The sequence below is a fragment of the Siphateles boraxobius genome, unplaced genomic scaffold, assembly GCF_051911475.1.
Source record: "Siphateles boraxobius isolate OS27281-9 unplaced genomic scaffold, OSU_SipBor_1 19, whole genome shotgun sequence".
Taxonomy (NCBI): domain Eukaryota; kingdom Metazoa; phylum Chordata; class Actinopteri; order Cypriniformes; family Leuciscidae; genus Siphateles; species Siphateles boraxobius.
The window spans coordinates 29465001-29481756 of record NW_027508799.1 but is presented as its reverse complement, the minus strand read 5'-3'; the positions used below and the strand labels follow the sequence as shown (position 1 = coordinate 29481756).

The window sequence follows — 16756 nt, the reverse complement described above, 5'->3', positions numbered from 1 at the left end:
CCCTGAACGTGAGCTCCCACACATTGTGGTTGTCAGGTTGTAGGCCTCACCTGGCCTCCCTGAGTGTGAGCTCCCACATGCTGTGGTCGCCAGGTTACAGGCCTCATCCGGCCTTCCTGGTTATGAGCTCCCACACACTGTGGTCGCCAGGTAACAGGCCCCAGCCGACCTTCCTGGTTATGAGCTCCCACATATTGTGGTCGCCAGGTTACAGGTCCCACCGGCTTTCCTGGTGATGGGCTTCTAAATGTCAGGTTGCAGGCCTCTCCCGGCCTCCCTGAATGTGAGCTCCCACATACTGTGGTGTCAGGTTGCAGGCCTCACCCGGCCTCCCTGAACGTGAGCTCCCACACACTGTGGTTGTCAGGTTGTAGGCCTCACCCGGCCTCCCTGAGTGTGAGCTCCCACATGCTGTGGTCGCCAGGTTACAGGCCTCATCCGGCCTTCCTGGTTATGAGCTCCCACACACTGTGGTCGCCAGGTGACAGGCCCCAGCCGACCTTCCTGGTTATGAGCTCCCACATATTGTGGTCGCCAGGTTACAGGTCCCACCGGCCTTCCTGGTGATGGGCTTCTACATGTCAGGTTGCAGGCCTCTCCCGGCCTCCCTGAATGTGAGCTCCCACATACTGTGGTGACAGGTTGCAGGCCTCACCCGGCCTCCCTGAACGTGACCTCCCACACACTGTGGTTGCCAGGTTGTAGGCCTCACCCGGCCTCCCTGAGTGTGAGCTCCCACATGCTGTGGTCGCAAGGTTACAGGCCTAATCCGGCCTTCCTGGTTATGAGCTCCCACACACTGTGGTCGCCAGGTTATAGGCCTCATCCGGCCTCCCTGGTTATGAGCTCCCACACACTGTGGTCGCCAGGTGACAGGCCCTAGCCGGCCTTCCTGGTTATGAGCTCCTACATATTGTGGTCGCGAGGTCACAGGCCTCACCGGCCTTCCTGGTGATGGGCTTCTACATGTAAGGTTGCAGGCCTCTCCCGGCCTCCCTGAATGTGAGCTCCCACATACTGTGGTCGACAGTTTACAGGCCTCACCCGGCCTTCCTGAGTGTGGGCTCCCACATACTGTGGTTGCCGGGTTACGGGCCTCACCGGCCTTCCTGGCGATGTGCTTTGACATGTCAGGTCACAGGCCTCACACGGCCTCCCTGAATTTGAGCTCCCAGATACTGTGGCCCCGGCACATTCTGTGGCAGGTGACAGGCCCCAGCCAGCCTTCCTGGTTATGGACTCCCACATACTGTGGTCGCCAGGTTACAGGCCTCACCTGGCCTTCCTGAATATGAGCTCACACATACTGTGGTCGCCAGGTTATAGGCCTCACCCTGCCTCCCTGAGTATGAGCCCCCATGAGCTTCCACAGGACAGGTTACAGGCCTCATCCGGCCTTCCTGAATGTGGGTTCCCACACACTGTGGTCACCAGGTTTTAGGCCTCTTAGGCCTTCCTGGGTGTGAGCTCCCACATGCTGTGGTCGCCAGGTTACAGGCCTCACCCGAACCTGCCTGGTTATGAGCTCCCACATATTGTGGTCGCCAGGTTACAGGCCTCACCAGGCCTTCCTGAATGTGAGCTCCCACACACCGTGGTCGCCAGGTTACAGGCCTAACCCGGCCTTCCTGAATATGAACTCCCACATACTGTGGTTGCAGGTTACAGGCCTCACCCGGCCTTCCTGGTTATGGGCTCCCACATATTGGGTCTATGACTGTCAGGTGACAGGCCTCATCTGGCCTTCCTGATCATGGGCAAAATTCAGGCCTCAAAACCGGCCTCCTGAATTTAGAGTGATGAAGTACATGCACATTTATTTCATCTATTTTCTTTGTACGCTCCGTACCTTCTTAAACCCATACTTATGGTAAGTCACACGACGAAACGTCTTGTGTACTTTCTAAAATCCATTTTTTATGGTAAGGGTCGTGCGCTGTACGCTTCAGTCCCTTCCTATGTGGCTAGACCCCAGTCTTTCACCTTGGGTCCCACTCTAGATGCGTCCTGTCGTCGAAGTATGCTACGACAGACGCCTTTCTCTACCTAACTTCCACTTTTTGATCCAGGCCTTCCTGGACTCAGAATGGCTAAGTTCATGCACTTTCGTTTCATGTACTTTCTAAAATCCATATTTATGGCCTTTCTGGAAGTAACCCCACATGGTGTGGTTGTCAGGTTACAGGCCTCACCAGGCCTTCCTGAAAGTAAGCTCCCACAGATTGTGGTTGCCAGGTTTCGGGCCTCACCGGCCTTCCTGAGTATGAGCTCCCACCTACTGCTGTGGAGCTCCCCACATAGGGGGTAATCAGGTCTTGGCCTCAGCAGACCTTCCTGGTTTTGATCCCTGTCTTACTCCCTCAGTGTTCAGAACGAGCACTGGGTAGACCCATGGATTGAGTGGACGACTTACGTCATTGCTTGAGGTTGAGTTACACTCTCCAGGTGGTCCCGTCTCTGTGATCCGGCCCTGAATGGTTTCTGCCAGCTTTGCAGGCCTTCAGTTTTGGATGCCTTTTCCAAGGCAGTTTCCAGAGGCTCTATCTTGGACAGACAGGCAATGGCCAGACTGTGCGTCTTAGTATAGATCACCAGGCCAGCCTGGTGGCATGTCAGGAGGCATGCTCTCCTGAATAGTGACTGGCTGGGAGTCCCTTGAGTCCCCTAGCCACACTCCCTAGAAGGGACCCCTTCTATTAGGAAGTTGTGGTCCTATTAGGAAGTTGCAAGCCTTTGAGCTGGCCCAGATATACCTCCCATGAACTATGTTCTGGCAGTTTTCTCGGTTCATTAGCTTGGGCTATGACCGGTAGGGAGTGCTGTCACTGACAGTCCAACGTGACCTAGGGTGAGTGGTTTTAGTGTCCTTTGTATTACTGGTTCTGACAGTTGTCACTGCCATTGGGCATGCACTCCCCTCAGTATGGCGGCTTGGGTATTTCGTTCCCCATAGCGTCGATGACGTATTGTTGAGTTCCCTTCGAAAGGGAACGTCTCAGGTTACGACTGTAACCTAGGTTCCCTGAGAACAGGGAACGAGACAATACGTCTCCCTGCCATACCTCGGGGCCTGCCTGCAACAGTCTTCAGACGATAGGATGTTGTCACGGTCTCAAGGCGCCCTTTTTATACATCCAGGTTGCGTGCTCTGATGAAGCACGGGCTGTCGCCGGTCAACATGATTGTTGTGAGTTGATACTTGATTTCAGGCACCTGTCACGCCTGAGGCGTTCCCCATAGCGTCGATGACGTATTGTCTCGTTCCCTGTTCTCAGGGAACCTAGGTTACAGTCGTAACCTGAGACGTTTTCCATAAACCAGACCAGATCATCCTTTTTTCTTGGGCATCAACAACGCAAAGCGCAGCCTACGAGCCCCAAAAGCACCGGTGCCAAATGCTTCAGGTCAGCGCAGTGCATGATGGGGAGGCCCACAGCATTTGGCACCCCCTCATCCTCTGCCCCTACAACCATGGCAGTTCCCTTTTTGACTCTTTAAAAATAAAGTATTTGCATATTGCTCCTAAGCCAGAAGCCAAAAGGAAATAATTAGATCTTTTTAAGTCAGACATTAATAAAATGCCTGCATTATGCATAAAGCAAGAAAAAAATACATCCTGCCCACCTCATTTTTGTTCTTCTTATTTTTCTTCTTACTCTGCCTCTTCTGAAGGAGTATTGTTTCGTATTTCGGTCTGGGATGCTCCTAAAGAGAAAAGGACAGAGGCAATTGCTTTCTACTCTTTGCAAAACCCAGTGGATTGCTGCAGGTAGAGGAGTTTCAAACCATTCAAATAGGTACAAAATCCAGGGCAACACAAGGACACAACGCAAAGTCAGACTCAAAGAGCAAACATCTCAAAGAGCAGTATGCAAGAAGAGATTTTCAAACATAAAACTCAAACCTTCGCTTTTTCCTGGCGGGAAAGATTGCGTTTAGAGAAACAACAAGTTAACATATTGGTGAGTCCATTTCTGTCCGAGAACACATGAGGACATTCACACACAGCGTTGGGGGATAAACTTTAATACCAATGGATAGGGGTGCCACCATTGTGTCGCATCATATAACAGTCAGCAAACACTGTCATTGAAATCAACTCATGGCCACTGCGCTGTAATCTAGACATGCAAATACTAGTGAGAAACATAATGTGATTGTGTAAGTGTGTGAACGTACCTCCTCCTCCTCCATGCCTGTCAGATCCCAACTATAGTTCAAGCTGATCTGTCTGCGCTTCCAGTGCTCTAGAAACATGGCAGCTAAAGAGAGAGAGATGAGGCATACAGTAAATGAGTGCTGACAAATATCAGACTTATGGGAAAAGAGAAGCAAAAGATGATTTATAAGGGGCAAAGTGTCATTTCCTAATGTAAGATAAATCACATCATATATACAAAACCATTAACGGGACACTTAAAATGTATTATTCAGATTGTTCAATTTAATTAAATAAAACAAGTTAATCCAAAATAATTTGTTTCATATTTCATCATGTTCAACAAATTTTCAGAATCTCTTTGGTTTGAAACTCCGTGAATGATTTTTGTTGTGTTAAAGTAGGATTATAAAACTGGGAACATGACTTCCACTTCCCAGCATGCTTTGCATTGGGCTGGCTAGGGAGAGTAAATATAAAATAAAGTGATATTTTATGCATTTTTAGTGTGATGAGAAAATGGGGAGACTTGTTACTGTTTAATACTCTATTGTGTTAGTATTTAAAAGAGTTTCTGTAATGTTGGTGGTTTTCAGGATTACCATTGTGGTTCTTGAGTTGAGAACCTTCTAATGAGAATTAAATTTTAAGTTGCGTTAATAAAAAAAAAAGCAAGTATTATGGGAGTGCTGTGGATGTAACCAGTACCATCTTCTGACTGCCAACACCTAACTTATGTTATTTTGACAACCTGGGTTTAGTTCATGCTATATGAAATATTTGAGTAGAGATAACAACCTTTCATCATGTGGAACCACTATTTATGATTAGTAATTCTGTCATTATTTACCAACTTTCATATCATTGCAAATATGCATGAGCGTTTTTTTTTTTGTAAAGTCAAACACAAAAAGAGATTTTTAGCAGAATGTGCACAATGCTCTTTTCCATCCTATAAAGGAATCCATGTGAAGTGTACTATTTAATACAAGTCGATAGCTTTGTGTGATCGACACACCAAAATTAAAGTTGTTATTTGTTGAGAATCTTTTTCATAGATCACTGTATGTTTCTCCTTTTGACAGCCCATTCTTAATTCACTTCCATTATACTTAAAAACAATAGATATAAGTAAAGCATAGAATATTCCTCAAAAGTACACACTGACTAAAGAAATTAAAACGAGTTTCGAACGACATGAGAGAAAGAAATAGCTGACAGAATTTTTTTGGGTGAGCTTTGCCTTTAAATCTTCACAATAAAGACCTAAACAGTGTGTGTTTGCTTTGAATCAATATTGGATGGCTAATTAATACATTTCAGTACCCACATATGAACAGATTCAGTATCTATACATGCTGCTGGGGGTCTCTGTATGAGTAATAATGTATAGCTTCTGCTACCCCATGCAGGTGCCAAAGATGGGTCAATGTCAGGAATTGTGCGGTTTCACAATGCGTCCATCAGCCAGGCCCGTGCGGGGACTCAGGCAGTGACAGAAAGAGGTAACACTAGTCTTTGGCCATTCAACATCTCTTCAACTCCATCACTATGGAGACTGCTGCACTTCTGCATGTTAATGCTAGCAGCTTGAACTGGTCTCATTCAATAGGACTGAATAACAGATCTGAGGCAGCTCTTCAAGTAAATAATATACAAAAATGGCTAATACCTAAACTAGGGCCGTCATTTTTGTGTTCTAAAACAAAGACAGAGTGCAGGTGACTGGAAAGTTTTGGTCATGAGATGCATTTAAAAATATGCATTTTAGACAATATGTTGATTTGTAAGGCCACTTTTTACTTTTTACTGTTTTGTCTGCTGCAATAATCTTCGTATGAAATGTCCTCAAATGAGAATCAGACTCATCAAGTGCCAATAATGGAATAAAACAATAGACATCAGATAATGAAACTAGAGGGATTTTTAGGTTGTACCCCAGAGGGACATGAAGATGGCGAAGAACACGGTAGCTGGGTTGTCAAAGAGATGGCTGGCACGCGCTGTGCCACACGCTGTGCTCAGATGCCAGTAGTCACATGCCCGATCGCAGAGGGGACACATAGTGAAGTTCTGATCCTCGTCACACATCTCCTGGCTGGCAGAAACACACAAAATTAGACACAGCCAATGCAAATTGGCAACAGTCCAACAAAATAAATGTATTATGGCCCTGATATGGTGCAGCGTGTTTATCTATCAGCGTGGCCCAATGTCTAAAGTATCAATTAAAAATGCAACACTATTTTATCTTGTGACTGCACTGGACAGAAAACTTCACTGTGGTCTCAAAAATAAAATCGTCTGGTTCACCGTGTACTCACATAAGTACCGACATTAAAAAGGACCACAATATTCCTGAGCTCCCCTGAGATATTTCAGTCACAAATGCATGCTGAGCACATTCTTAGAGCACTTGCAATTCTAGAATAAATTAATTCCATGAATCAGATGCAACTACATAAACACCAGAACTATGTTCCTTGTTATCATTTTATTATCAGTGGAATATAATAATCACAGTTAGTTACTCTCAACCTGGCAGATATCGTGTGCCCACCCACAACAGGGACCCGTGCCCAGCGCTCGGTGGGCTTTACTGGCACATACCTTGGTATGTTTGTTTCCACAGTTGCCCAGCCGTAGAAGAACACGATTATGCCCACCACGGATGCAGGCATCAGAAGCTGAGTATAGACACCAAGCCAGGCAAAGTAGAGACCTATCTTCTCCCCAAAGTACTTCCTAAAGGTTACACAGAAAACATGGGAGTGTGCATTACATCAATGAAATATTAATCTAAAAGCAGAGGTTACAAACGTTTTAAAGTCAAACCTGATTAAAGGCTATGTGCCAAAGGTAAGAGCTGCATTATATCCAACTACATTGTATTTCAATGTATTTTTAAAATCAAATTCACTTGTATTCTCTACATTCCAAAAAAAAGTTCAAAAATGTAAATTAGAAATGAAGATATGCTTAAAGAATGCATGTTCCCCCTCCCCCTATTTTCGGCCCTTCTAGTGATTTGATAATTTCTGATGTCAACACAGACACTCCAGGCGTTGATTTGGGCATCTCTGATCTAAAGCAATGCGTCAAAGTGATTTGACAGTTACCTGATAAGATCAACAGGCTGATACTTGTAAAAAGCCCCGTATCTTGCCCATTCATCATGTAATAGCTGAAAAGGGTACAAAGAATTCAGAATTTTACCATATTCTCCCTTCTGATTCATTGAAAACAAATGCAACACAATAGCAGCATACTTGTCTGTCGTTCTTCCCCTCGGCTTGCCCAGTGGGACGAAAATCTCCCTGTAATCATACAAAAACACATTTTCAGGTCAACCTGATAGGAGAAAGAAAGTAAAGCAGAGGAATCCCGAAAACACAACTCACATCGTGCAGCGGGAATGCTGAATCATAAACCCCGTTAGCTATCAGCGTGGAGATACCTGCAAGGCAAAAAAGGGAGCACCTTAAAATATTCAACATCATCTGTGGGAATAATGATTGACTGCTATGACTTTAAAGTGACCCAACTTCATTACGCTTGGAAAGCCAGAGTCCTGGAGGCTGAAGACAGCTGACATGTAGAACACAGGTTTTAATCAAAGTAATTAATCAGTCCTCAAAGGAACGACACGTACGCTTTGGTGATTAGCCCACAATTAATAAAGTAGCTCCCCAGCAACAAGCTGGAAAGACCACTACCCACTACCCCCCTCTTTCCACCTCAATGGACCCGGCTTCAATTTGGATCCCAATCCCAGAACTTTATGACCCAATTTACTCACTTTGTATGAAACCAAGTAAGAGAAAGTCTGAGAGACAGACAGAAAGAAAGGGAGGGGGAACTGAAGAGAGCACCAAGTCATCCCTTCTGCCGGATAGCCTCAATCTCCCAATAGCCCCCAGTGGTCCGTCTGCTTTGTGGCTTGGTCCAAGGGAGCATATGGCATGGGCTTGTTTTGCACCCTGTCCCAACTTCACCGTGCCCACTTCCAAAGCTCACATTCTGGCCCTAAATATCCTGAGGATTCCCTGAACACTAGTCCGTACTTAGGTTATGGATTAATGTATTACTAACCCATGGTTTGGCAGGTCCGTGCACAGGCGGTGCGTCTGAGGATTTCATACACCTGAGGCAGACAGCAAGAGAGAGAAAGAGTGAGAGAGATACAAGCAAACAATAAAACTGAAAATTGTTCCTGGAAAACTCCCGGTGGAATTGGTTTCCTAGAACTGTCCCTAGAGACGGCAATCTCCTGCTGCTAGCAAATAACTTTTGTTCCCTCTTGTATATCATGTTCTCTTTTCAACAACCAAAAAAAAAGTATCACATTGTACCATTCTGAATGAACAGAATTTTCATGAGCATAGGAAAACAGACTCACTATTCGGCTCCTTGTGGCATTGTCAAAGAAGGTGTCCTTTGAGTTGATGTTGTACCTGTAAAAAGGCCAAAAATAGCGATGAGACATCCATGAGTTACACAGATGCCTTTGGCAATCAAACAAATCCTGTCAAGTCCTCTAAGAAAGGAAGAAAATCCCATGTGGCCCCTGATGACATTTAACCCCACATCACCCCAACCACGCCAGGCTCTCACAGGTGGAGCTTGTCCCGGGAGAAACAGTGAGAGAGGAACTTGGTGCGGCTGTGCTCTTGCTCCTGATGTGGTACTTTGGGCTGGAGTGGTTGATTTAACTTCCGCCACAGTTCGTTCATGGTGGCAGCCAGACCTTTTTCTTCCCTCAACTCGTAACTCTTAAAAAGAGACAAAATTTTCAGTCAAAATAAGCAGCAAAGCCTCAGATCATCAATCAGCATTATTCGTTTGTGCTTTTCCCTCTCTCCCTTACATACATCAAAGACATGCATGCAGGGAGTTCTGAGGGCTTGTAGAGAGCTCACATAAGGACATCCCAAGGGACTCGTGTCTGTCTTGAGAATAAGAGAAAGCTCTGCTGTATCCTAGCTGGGGAATGTGATTTCACCAAGTACCACATGTTCCTGGATCAACATCTTTGTTGATCCTGGAACAACTTTCAGATCAACCAATCAGATTTGAGGGACAAGTTTACAGTTTATTTCAAGTTTAGGCTTAGAACCAGTGTAAGGTGCTTCAACGTCAGTGTTATTCACCTATTATTTCCCTCTGATTTTAGGGAAAAGTTATGGGTAGGGTTAGGTTTAGGGGTAGGGATAGGGTAAGGTCTAAATTTTGGGACAGAAATGTTGTTCCAGGATCAACAAAATATGTTGATCCAGGAACATGTCTTACTTGGCAAAATCACAGTGACCATCCTACCTTTTTGGTGGGCACCTTGATCTTGAGAAACTCTGCCTCTCTGCTCAACACCTGCCAAGGTGCATGTAGCCGAATGAAAGCCTGACCATGAGTCTTGTTCTGGGGAAAGAATCAAAGAGAAAGGTCTTGACATACTGCCTCCATGTTGATTTGCGTCATTTTATGAATAAAACATTACACTCAGAGAAACAAAAAAATCTTAACATAAACTTTGGTTGAGGATGATAATAACAAGATAAACATTGACTTACCACAGTATTTTGGCATATAGCTTAACTGTGTTAACTGTAAAATTGGTCCTTTAGAGGTATAACAGCTTGTCACTGGGGAAGTACCCTTAAAGGCACAACATTGTACCTTATCTACCCCTAAAATATGCACATTAGTACCCTAGAATTCTAATCCGTAGCCTACTCTTGGGGTACTACTATGAACCTTATAGAGGTAAATAAGGTACATAAGATGTTCCTTTAAGGGTACAAAGATGTTCCTTTAAGGGTACTGCCCCAGTGACAAGCTGTTGTACCCCTAAAGGTAAAATTATTGCATTTTTGCAAATTCTTAAATGCTTTCATTTCATGGAAAACAGGAAAACAACGGACTCCAATACAGGCAGTTTATGCATTCTTCTTTTTGGGTCAGGGAATTTAAGGTTAAAACACATAAATATGTTACCTGAACTGCAAAGAGGTCTAAATTGTCTCTTTTAGGTGAAGCTATTCTAGTTTCTAGATTCAATTGCTCTAACGTCAAGCCAACAAATGCAGTGTTTAAGTGTTGTGGTTGCATATTTTCAAACACCAATTTGGAGTGCTGCCCACTTGCTTCCTGGGTATCTATAAAAAGTATTTTGCCGTAAAAGTATTTCTCATTTGTTTAAACATACTGTGGAAATTATTGCCGGTACTATAGCAAAAACATAAACTGAAAATAACCCAGATTAGAAGTATCGATGTCAAAAGAGTGGCAGATTGTCATCAAGCCCATCTGAGAGTCCCTAAAGAGGGACTATATATATTACATAAACTTGGGGGGTATGGAAATGATCTCTTTTTGCAAGTTGTAGCCATGAAATCTAACACTGAAGCTATGTCGTGCCCACACAGAGATGGCAGTAACTGTATCTGTCTGGCAGTGGTCAGCCATGCCATCTAGAAGCATGAAATAAGAGAAGAGAGTGATGAGACAGAAAGAGATGATGGAAACCTGAGGACATCCTCACCGTCCCCTGCGTTCCAACACCACAGCTGTTTTTTTTCTGCCCCTCCACACACACACACACACAGACCCACAAAGGAGAGATAAAAATAACATGTGGATCTGAGAAGGTTAATTAGGATATGATATTCCAATTAGTGCTTCATCTCAGCAGCGTAAGGCAATTAGGTCGATTTGAGCACAGTTTGAGCGGGAGCCATCGCTACAGAAACCGGCTGCAACTGACATTTGAGGGGCTCCCAAAGACCTGTGAGCGGAAACTGCTCTTCATGGCAGGGTGAGCCCTGCCTTTGACATTTGGCATAATTAACTCAAACAAAGCAAAACAACATCTCTGAACAGACACAATCCTGAGAATACATTGCTCACACCAGAGATGCAAACTCTGGCCTGCGATTCAAACTGAAGATGCACTTAATTCACAAATAGTCTGACTTGAGACTCAACTCAAATTAAAGACTTGTGAACAGTCTACAAGGAGAAGACACTGTTCAGATAAAAGTCACTTGTGCGTGCTGTAACTCTAGTGAGACTATGATTCTATCATTTTCTCCTGTAACAGAAGCGTTTCAAAACGGTGATTGGTTTAATGTCGTAAGATTTTCAGACACTGATAATCAGAGAAGCACTGGCATCTACTCTAGAAACTGCAGCATATCTGAAATTGTGCCACATAAAGCAAATATATGTTAAATGTAGGTTCAGCATGGTATAGCTTTGAAGGAAAACAAATCCCAGTTATCATAGTTACCCATTCATTTACTATGGGAACAATTATGAGAAATGTTCTATTGAGTGTGCATGTACAGATTTACAGATAAAATTAACCTGTAACCTTTTCATTAAAAGAAACTACTGAAAGAGACTTGTGACTTGACTTGAACTCGACATCAAGGACGTAAGACTAGACTTTACGTGACAGACTTGTGAACATGATTATGTTGTTTCATTTGTTCAATGTTGTTATTGACAATAATAATGCTCATAACACACCTAGAGAGGATAAGAGGTCTATCTGTAAATGCATCATGCACGAATATTCCCATCATTGAAAAAGGAGCACTATTTACACCCCAAAAGAGATCCCTGCAGAAAAGAACACAGCAATCACTAGCTGATGCCAAATAGCAATAAACTACAGGACAAGCCTTCTCACCAAATTTTCCCTCTGGTTTTGTTGTTTTAAAACTTGTATATTTATTGCCTCCATAGAAAGCCAATGTTATCCATCAAAAGAAAGGGTCTGTTAAGACAAACAAACACGCTGCCAATGAAACAGAGGGGTAACTGAGGGGTAACGCACTGAAACTGTGGCAGTGACGTCCCCTTGAGCATTAAAGATATTCAAAACAAAACTTCCCTTCCTATAAAGTCAGTCCACCAGGCAGCTCCCGCATGAAACAATAAACCCAAACTAGCCTTTTCTTAAACTCCTTAAGTTACCCGAGCCGGTGTATCCAGTAGAGTGATAGTAAACTGTAACAATGTGTCGAGCTAAGAGGAAGACCGCAGGTGAGACATGGTTAATGTGTGACTTGACCCGCTGTCCCTGTTCAGGCTGCCTGCAATCAAACTTCAGTTACCGGCTGAATAATTCAGAGTGTCTGACTTCAGGTATTTGTAGTGGCCACAGAGCACACCTCGAAAGAACCGCCTGGGGCAAAACATTATGTAATGATGGTGATCAAACAAAACAAGAGAACAGTGTTGAATTAGGGTTCAGTGATCATGATAATGAAGATGATGAAAGTCATCATGACAAAGCTTTCCACTACAGGTACATCTTCCCACCTTACCAGGTTTCCCAAGGGAAATTATGCTATAGAGTGCATTGTTTAATAGGTTGTTTTTAAAACCTCATGCTTGATAATAAAAATGTTTACATGCTAAAAAGCACCCCAAATTGTTTTATAAAACCAATTCTAAATTATCTGAAACACTCAGATGATTAAGTCAGTGTTAGAAAAAGGGGAATCTATCATTTACAACAATGACAAATAGCAAACCGTTAAATTTAGAGCAGAAATTTGGTCCCTTCCAGGCTAGGGTACAGTTTACTCAGTGTGCTGTCAAAGGCTGGTTCACAGCTCTTCTGTGAGAGAGTAGACAATCACTACTATTACCAGCCTTATAATCTAACTTGGCTTCACATCACAAGTCTAATCATCCTACAGATGAAGACACACAGTACAAAACAATCACAGAGACGCACAATAATAAAGTCTTTTCTGCCATAGTCTACAAGAGAGGGGTTTTTTTCAACTAGCTTTTAAAGTAAAAGATTAGGAGAGTTCACCTAATTCCCCAGATACAATATAAGCTCCCTAGCAACAGATAAAGAAGAGTTCACTTGGGACCATTACTAATACCATACGAATTCAGTCCAATTACTACATAATGGGCGATCTTTAAAAGTAATGGCTAACAAAACAATGATACGTGAATGATTCCCAAGTTGGTCTTATGGCCTGTGAAATGGTAGCTCAATCCGATATTAGGTTGCGTAGTAGGAGTTCCAAAGACTAACTAGCCCATAATTCACGCACACACATACACTATTAAGTAAACAATCTTTAGGAAACCAAATTAGAGTCCATTTTTCACAGTCAAGATCTAATTTCCTAAGATTTCTTGACTATGATAGAAAGTTCCTGACTGATATTGTTTTTGACAAGGCACAGCTCAACTGATCTAAAGTGACAGCTTTCTGTAAAATCAGCACCAGATGTGGCCCTTACAAAGATCAAAAATGCAATTATCTGGCTAAAGCAAAAATAATTAATTCTAGAATGAAGGCATGTACTTGCATGTAATATTCCACTGTACGGCACAAATAAGATCTATTCAGCTTCCACACACCTCTTTATCACGCTCAATTTCCAGCCCAGCGTCTTTTAAATTGCCCTCGAACTCCTCTCGGATCATGATTTTCTCCCCATCTGCGGGGTCCGGGGCTCCGACGTCCACCACCACCTCCACAGGCTCATCCTTCCCTCCCACTGGGTCTTTTTCCTCCACTCCTAAAGGATAACTACCATTGGAGATAGTGGACAGTCTGTGTTGACTAGGAGAGCCCCTGACAAAGGAACGTTTTCGGTAGTGGTACACCAGCACATAGTCCACTTTCCTTCGGCCGTCAGCAAAGTACAGCCGTTTGCGAGGGTCCTGGTCCACGTCCATCAGGCTATTGGCCACCTGAACAGGTGAGAGGAGAATATAATGTACCCAGGCTCAGTGTTCATCAGCAGTGTGTGTGCATATCAAATTCAACTCAGAAGAAAGGGAGGGGGGAGTATGGTGAGGATAGATGTAGGTCAGACTATTGCTTCTTAATTTGGCTGGTCTCAATACAATTTAGATTGAATGAGTGAAGGCAATAGACACTTGTCATTGATGCCATATATTTCTGGGTTATCATCCATTCAATTTACTGTAGAACTAATGCTAACCTGCTTGCATATTGCTACAGGTATTCTAGTAGTACTATTCTAGAGAGATCGAAAGCATACTCACATGTATCCTGTTGTCACTTGTCTGCAGCATGTTGTCACACTTAAAGAAAAACACAAAAACAAGATGAAACGGCAACAGTTCCTCGGCGTTCCCGGAAAATTGTGTGTGTTTCTGGTGGCATGCCCGTTTCTGATGTCACCCTACAGAGACGGCACCATCCATCTTTCCCTCTGTTTATCCATCGATCTCGCAAAGCATCAAATCCATCCGTCTGTCTGCTTTTGGCATCGTTGACTGGGAAGCGCAAAGATTTGCTTCACGCACAACAGGACGCATCTCCACAGAAACTTGTGATTTGTCCCTGACTAATTGTCCCTGAAGGAATATACCTGCGCGTATCCAAGCGCCAGAGCGCATCATTACGCGCCTGAGGGGATTGCGCGCCAGTGTAAAGATGCAGTCGCCAACAGGTTCAAAAAATTCTGCGCACATCCGATTAATGCATAAATCGTTCCCTACGAAATAGCGTAGCGATTTAAAGCTTAATACAAAGGCTTCAATGGGGCTAAAGGCTTCCATAAACACAATGTGCCTACTTCTACATGTAGAACAAATATGTATTTTTTTTAGATGGAGTAATACATATTTGTTAAAAGATATTCTACCAGAAGGCTGTTGTGAGTAAAAAATAATAATAAAAATTAAAAGTGATAAAATGAAAAATAGTGTAGTTATAGGTTCTAGTGATCAAGCAGAATTTGTCACTTGATGCAGAAACTTTTGAGATAGCAATCATTTTTTTCTTGCATATTAAGGACACTAATTGAGCAACCACTTCATGAAATAGTTTACATTTCCTGTTAAACACATATGACATTTCATAACAACTCAAATGTTCAAACTCCTCCTTTTCCTGCTTTTAGTAAACAGGCATCTTGGCATACAGACATATTTCATAAATTAATCCCCATTGCACTTTTCTCCACTTTGCACATCCTTTGCAACAAATCTATTCCCCTCACTGAAGGAAAGTATTTTGTTGCAGTTCCTGCATTCTGCATCTTTCTCCTCTCCTCTGCTCAGTGTAAAATTATTAACTATTAAGATAACTTCGTGGATTCAAACTGGCAACAAAACATGCCACACTTTAAAACAGATTACATTTTCCAAGTACATCACATTACCTCAGTTTTTTACCATTGCATATGATGACCCCATGGATCAGGCAACTTTTCCCATACACAGTGACCAACGGGATTAGGAAAGTGTTGTGGTGTTTGTTGTTATTTAGTGGTTTGGAAGCCTTTAGCGCTGTTGTACCCAACCCCATCACCCTTATTATAATAAAGGCATCGTTTAGGCCCTGACATTTTATTTCTTTGAAGTAATCTACAAACACATAACACACGAAAAATGAATTTATTTGCCACATAGACATGTTCAGTAGGCTACTCACATGATGCCAAGACTCTTCAATGGAGTCAAACGGATCATCAAAGGTGCAGCTGATGGAGTTCATAATTTCAGTCTTAGATATTTCCCTTAAATCACTGCAAATAGAGGAGGACTCACTCAAGGCAGTGCTGACTCCATTCAGAACACAGTTATGCACCTCTGTTGATGGGAAACAGTAAAGTTTTAATCGCAACTAATACCCATTACACATTTAACATTTATATTGATCTTACTTTGAGAATGTGACTACACAGGGTTAAAGAATCATCTCTACCTCAAAAGACCACAAGAGACTTAAAAAGAGAAGTCTTTGATCACAGAAAACAAAAACACGTCTCTTTCCATAAACTGTATTCAACACCAATAACATTTCCATATAATCAAAACAATGTTATATTTTATGCAAAACAATATATTTCTATAAATATATATGTATATAAAATTACCGGTGTCCTTCTTAACTAATTTCAGGAGTTTTAAAAGCGTGTGTATAGGCAATTATCTGTGGACAGGGTCATGACTCACCAACATACGAACAAGATCCATTCACAGCCATGTCATCGGAGACCTGAAGCACAATCAGGTATGGGGCGATTAGAGACTGTGAAGGCGCAAAATCCTCACCAGGCTTTGGCCAGGCTTAATTTAATGCCATCACTGCTGGAGAGACACAGGGCTTATGATAGTGCCAAACTTTAGCTAATTTCCAGGACCTTCTGTCATGGGTGCAAAAAGCCCACATACCATCCAGTTCCACCACAGATGATCTATCTATCTATCTATCTATCTATCTATCTATCTATCTATCTATCTATCTATCTATCTATCTATCTATCTATCTATCTATCTATCTATTAAATATCTATCGGTCTATCTATCTAAAAACTGAAGTTGTGAATTCTCTTTTTCAGGTTGCACACTAATAGATTCATATAGTTTCATATAGAACACCAGAAGACCAGTGAAACATACATTTGAACACATAAATCACATGCTTTTCGTGTTGCCAAGTTACATTCTATATATAGGTCTATAGGAAGTCCACACATTCAGATCAGTGAGGAGACCTGGAATTTCCTCCATTCAGAAGCGGTTCTTATACCCCTCAAAAGCTCACCCACACAACTGCTCTCGATTTGGTTGATTTCCTCTTGG

The 16756-nt window shown here is 42.9% G+C and overlaps 1 protein-coding gene across 2 annotated transcripts in view; it reads right to left on the bottom strand.

Annotated features, from left to right (window-relative positions):
- The window catches only part of ano2b (anoctamin 2b), a 58881-nt gene extending 42657 nt beyond the window's left edge, over positions 1–16224 (bottom strand). For both annotated transcript variants that reach the window (XM_077234838.1, XM_077234839.1), the window contains exons 1-15: positions 16127–16224; positions 15603–15760; positions 14207–14245; positions 13553–13888; positions 9476–9574; positions 8774–8931; positions 8559–8613; positions 8252–8303; positions 7561–7616; positions 7429–7476; positions 7279–7343; positions 6770–6904; positions 6097–6257; positions 4180–4262; positions 3625–3705 (exon numbers count right to left, since the gene is read on the bottom strand). In XM_077234838.1, coding sequence (XP_077090953.1) covers positions 3625–3705; positions 4180–4262; positions 6097–6257; positions 6770–6904; positions 7279–7343; positions 7429–7476; positions 7561–7616; positions 8252–8303; positions 8559–8613; positions 8774–8931; positions 9476–9574; positions 13553–13888; positions 14207–14245; positions 15603–15760; positions 16127–16157 — 1557 coding nt within the window. In that variant the 5' untranslated portion in view covers positions 16158–16224. The remainder of the gene's footprint in view (positions 1–3624; positions 3706–4179; positions 4263–6096; positions 6258–6769; positions 6905–7278; positions 7344–7428; positions 7477–7560; positions 7617–8251; positions 8304–8558; positions 8614–8773; positions 8932–9475; positions 9575–13552; positions 13889–14206; positions 14246–15602; positions 15761–16126) is intronic.
- Between the last annotated feature and the right edge of the window lie 532 nt (positions 16225–16756).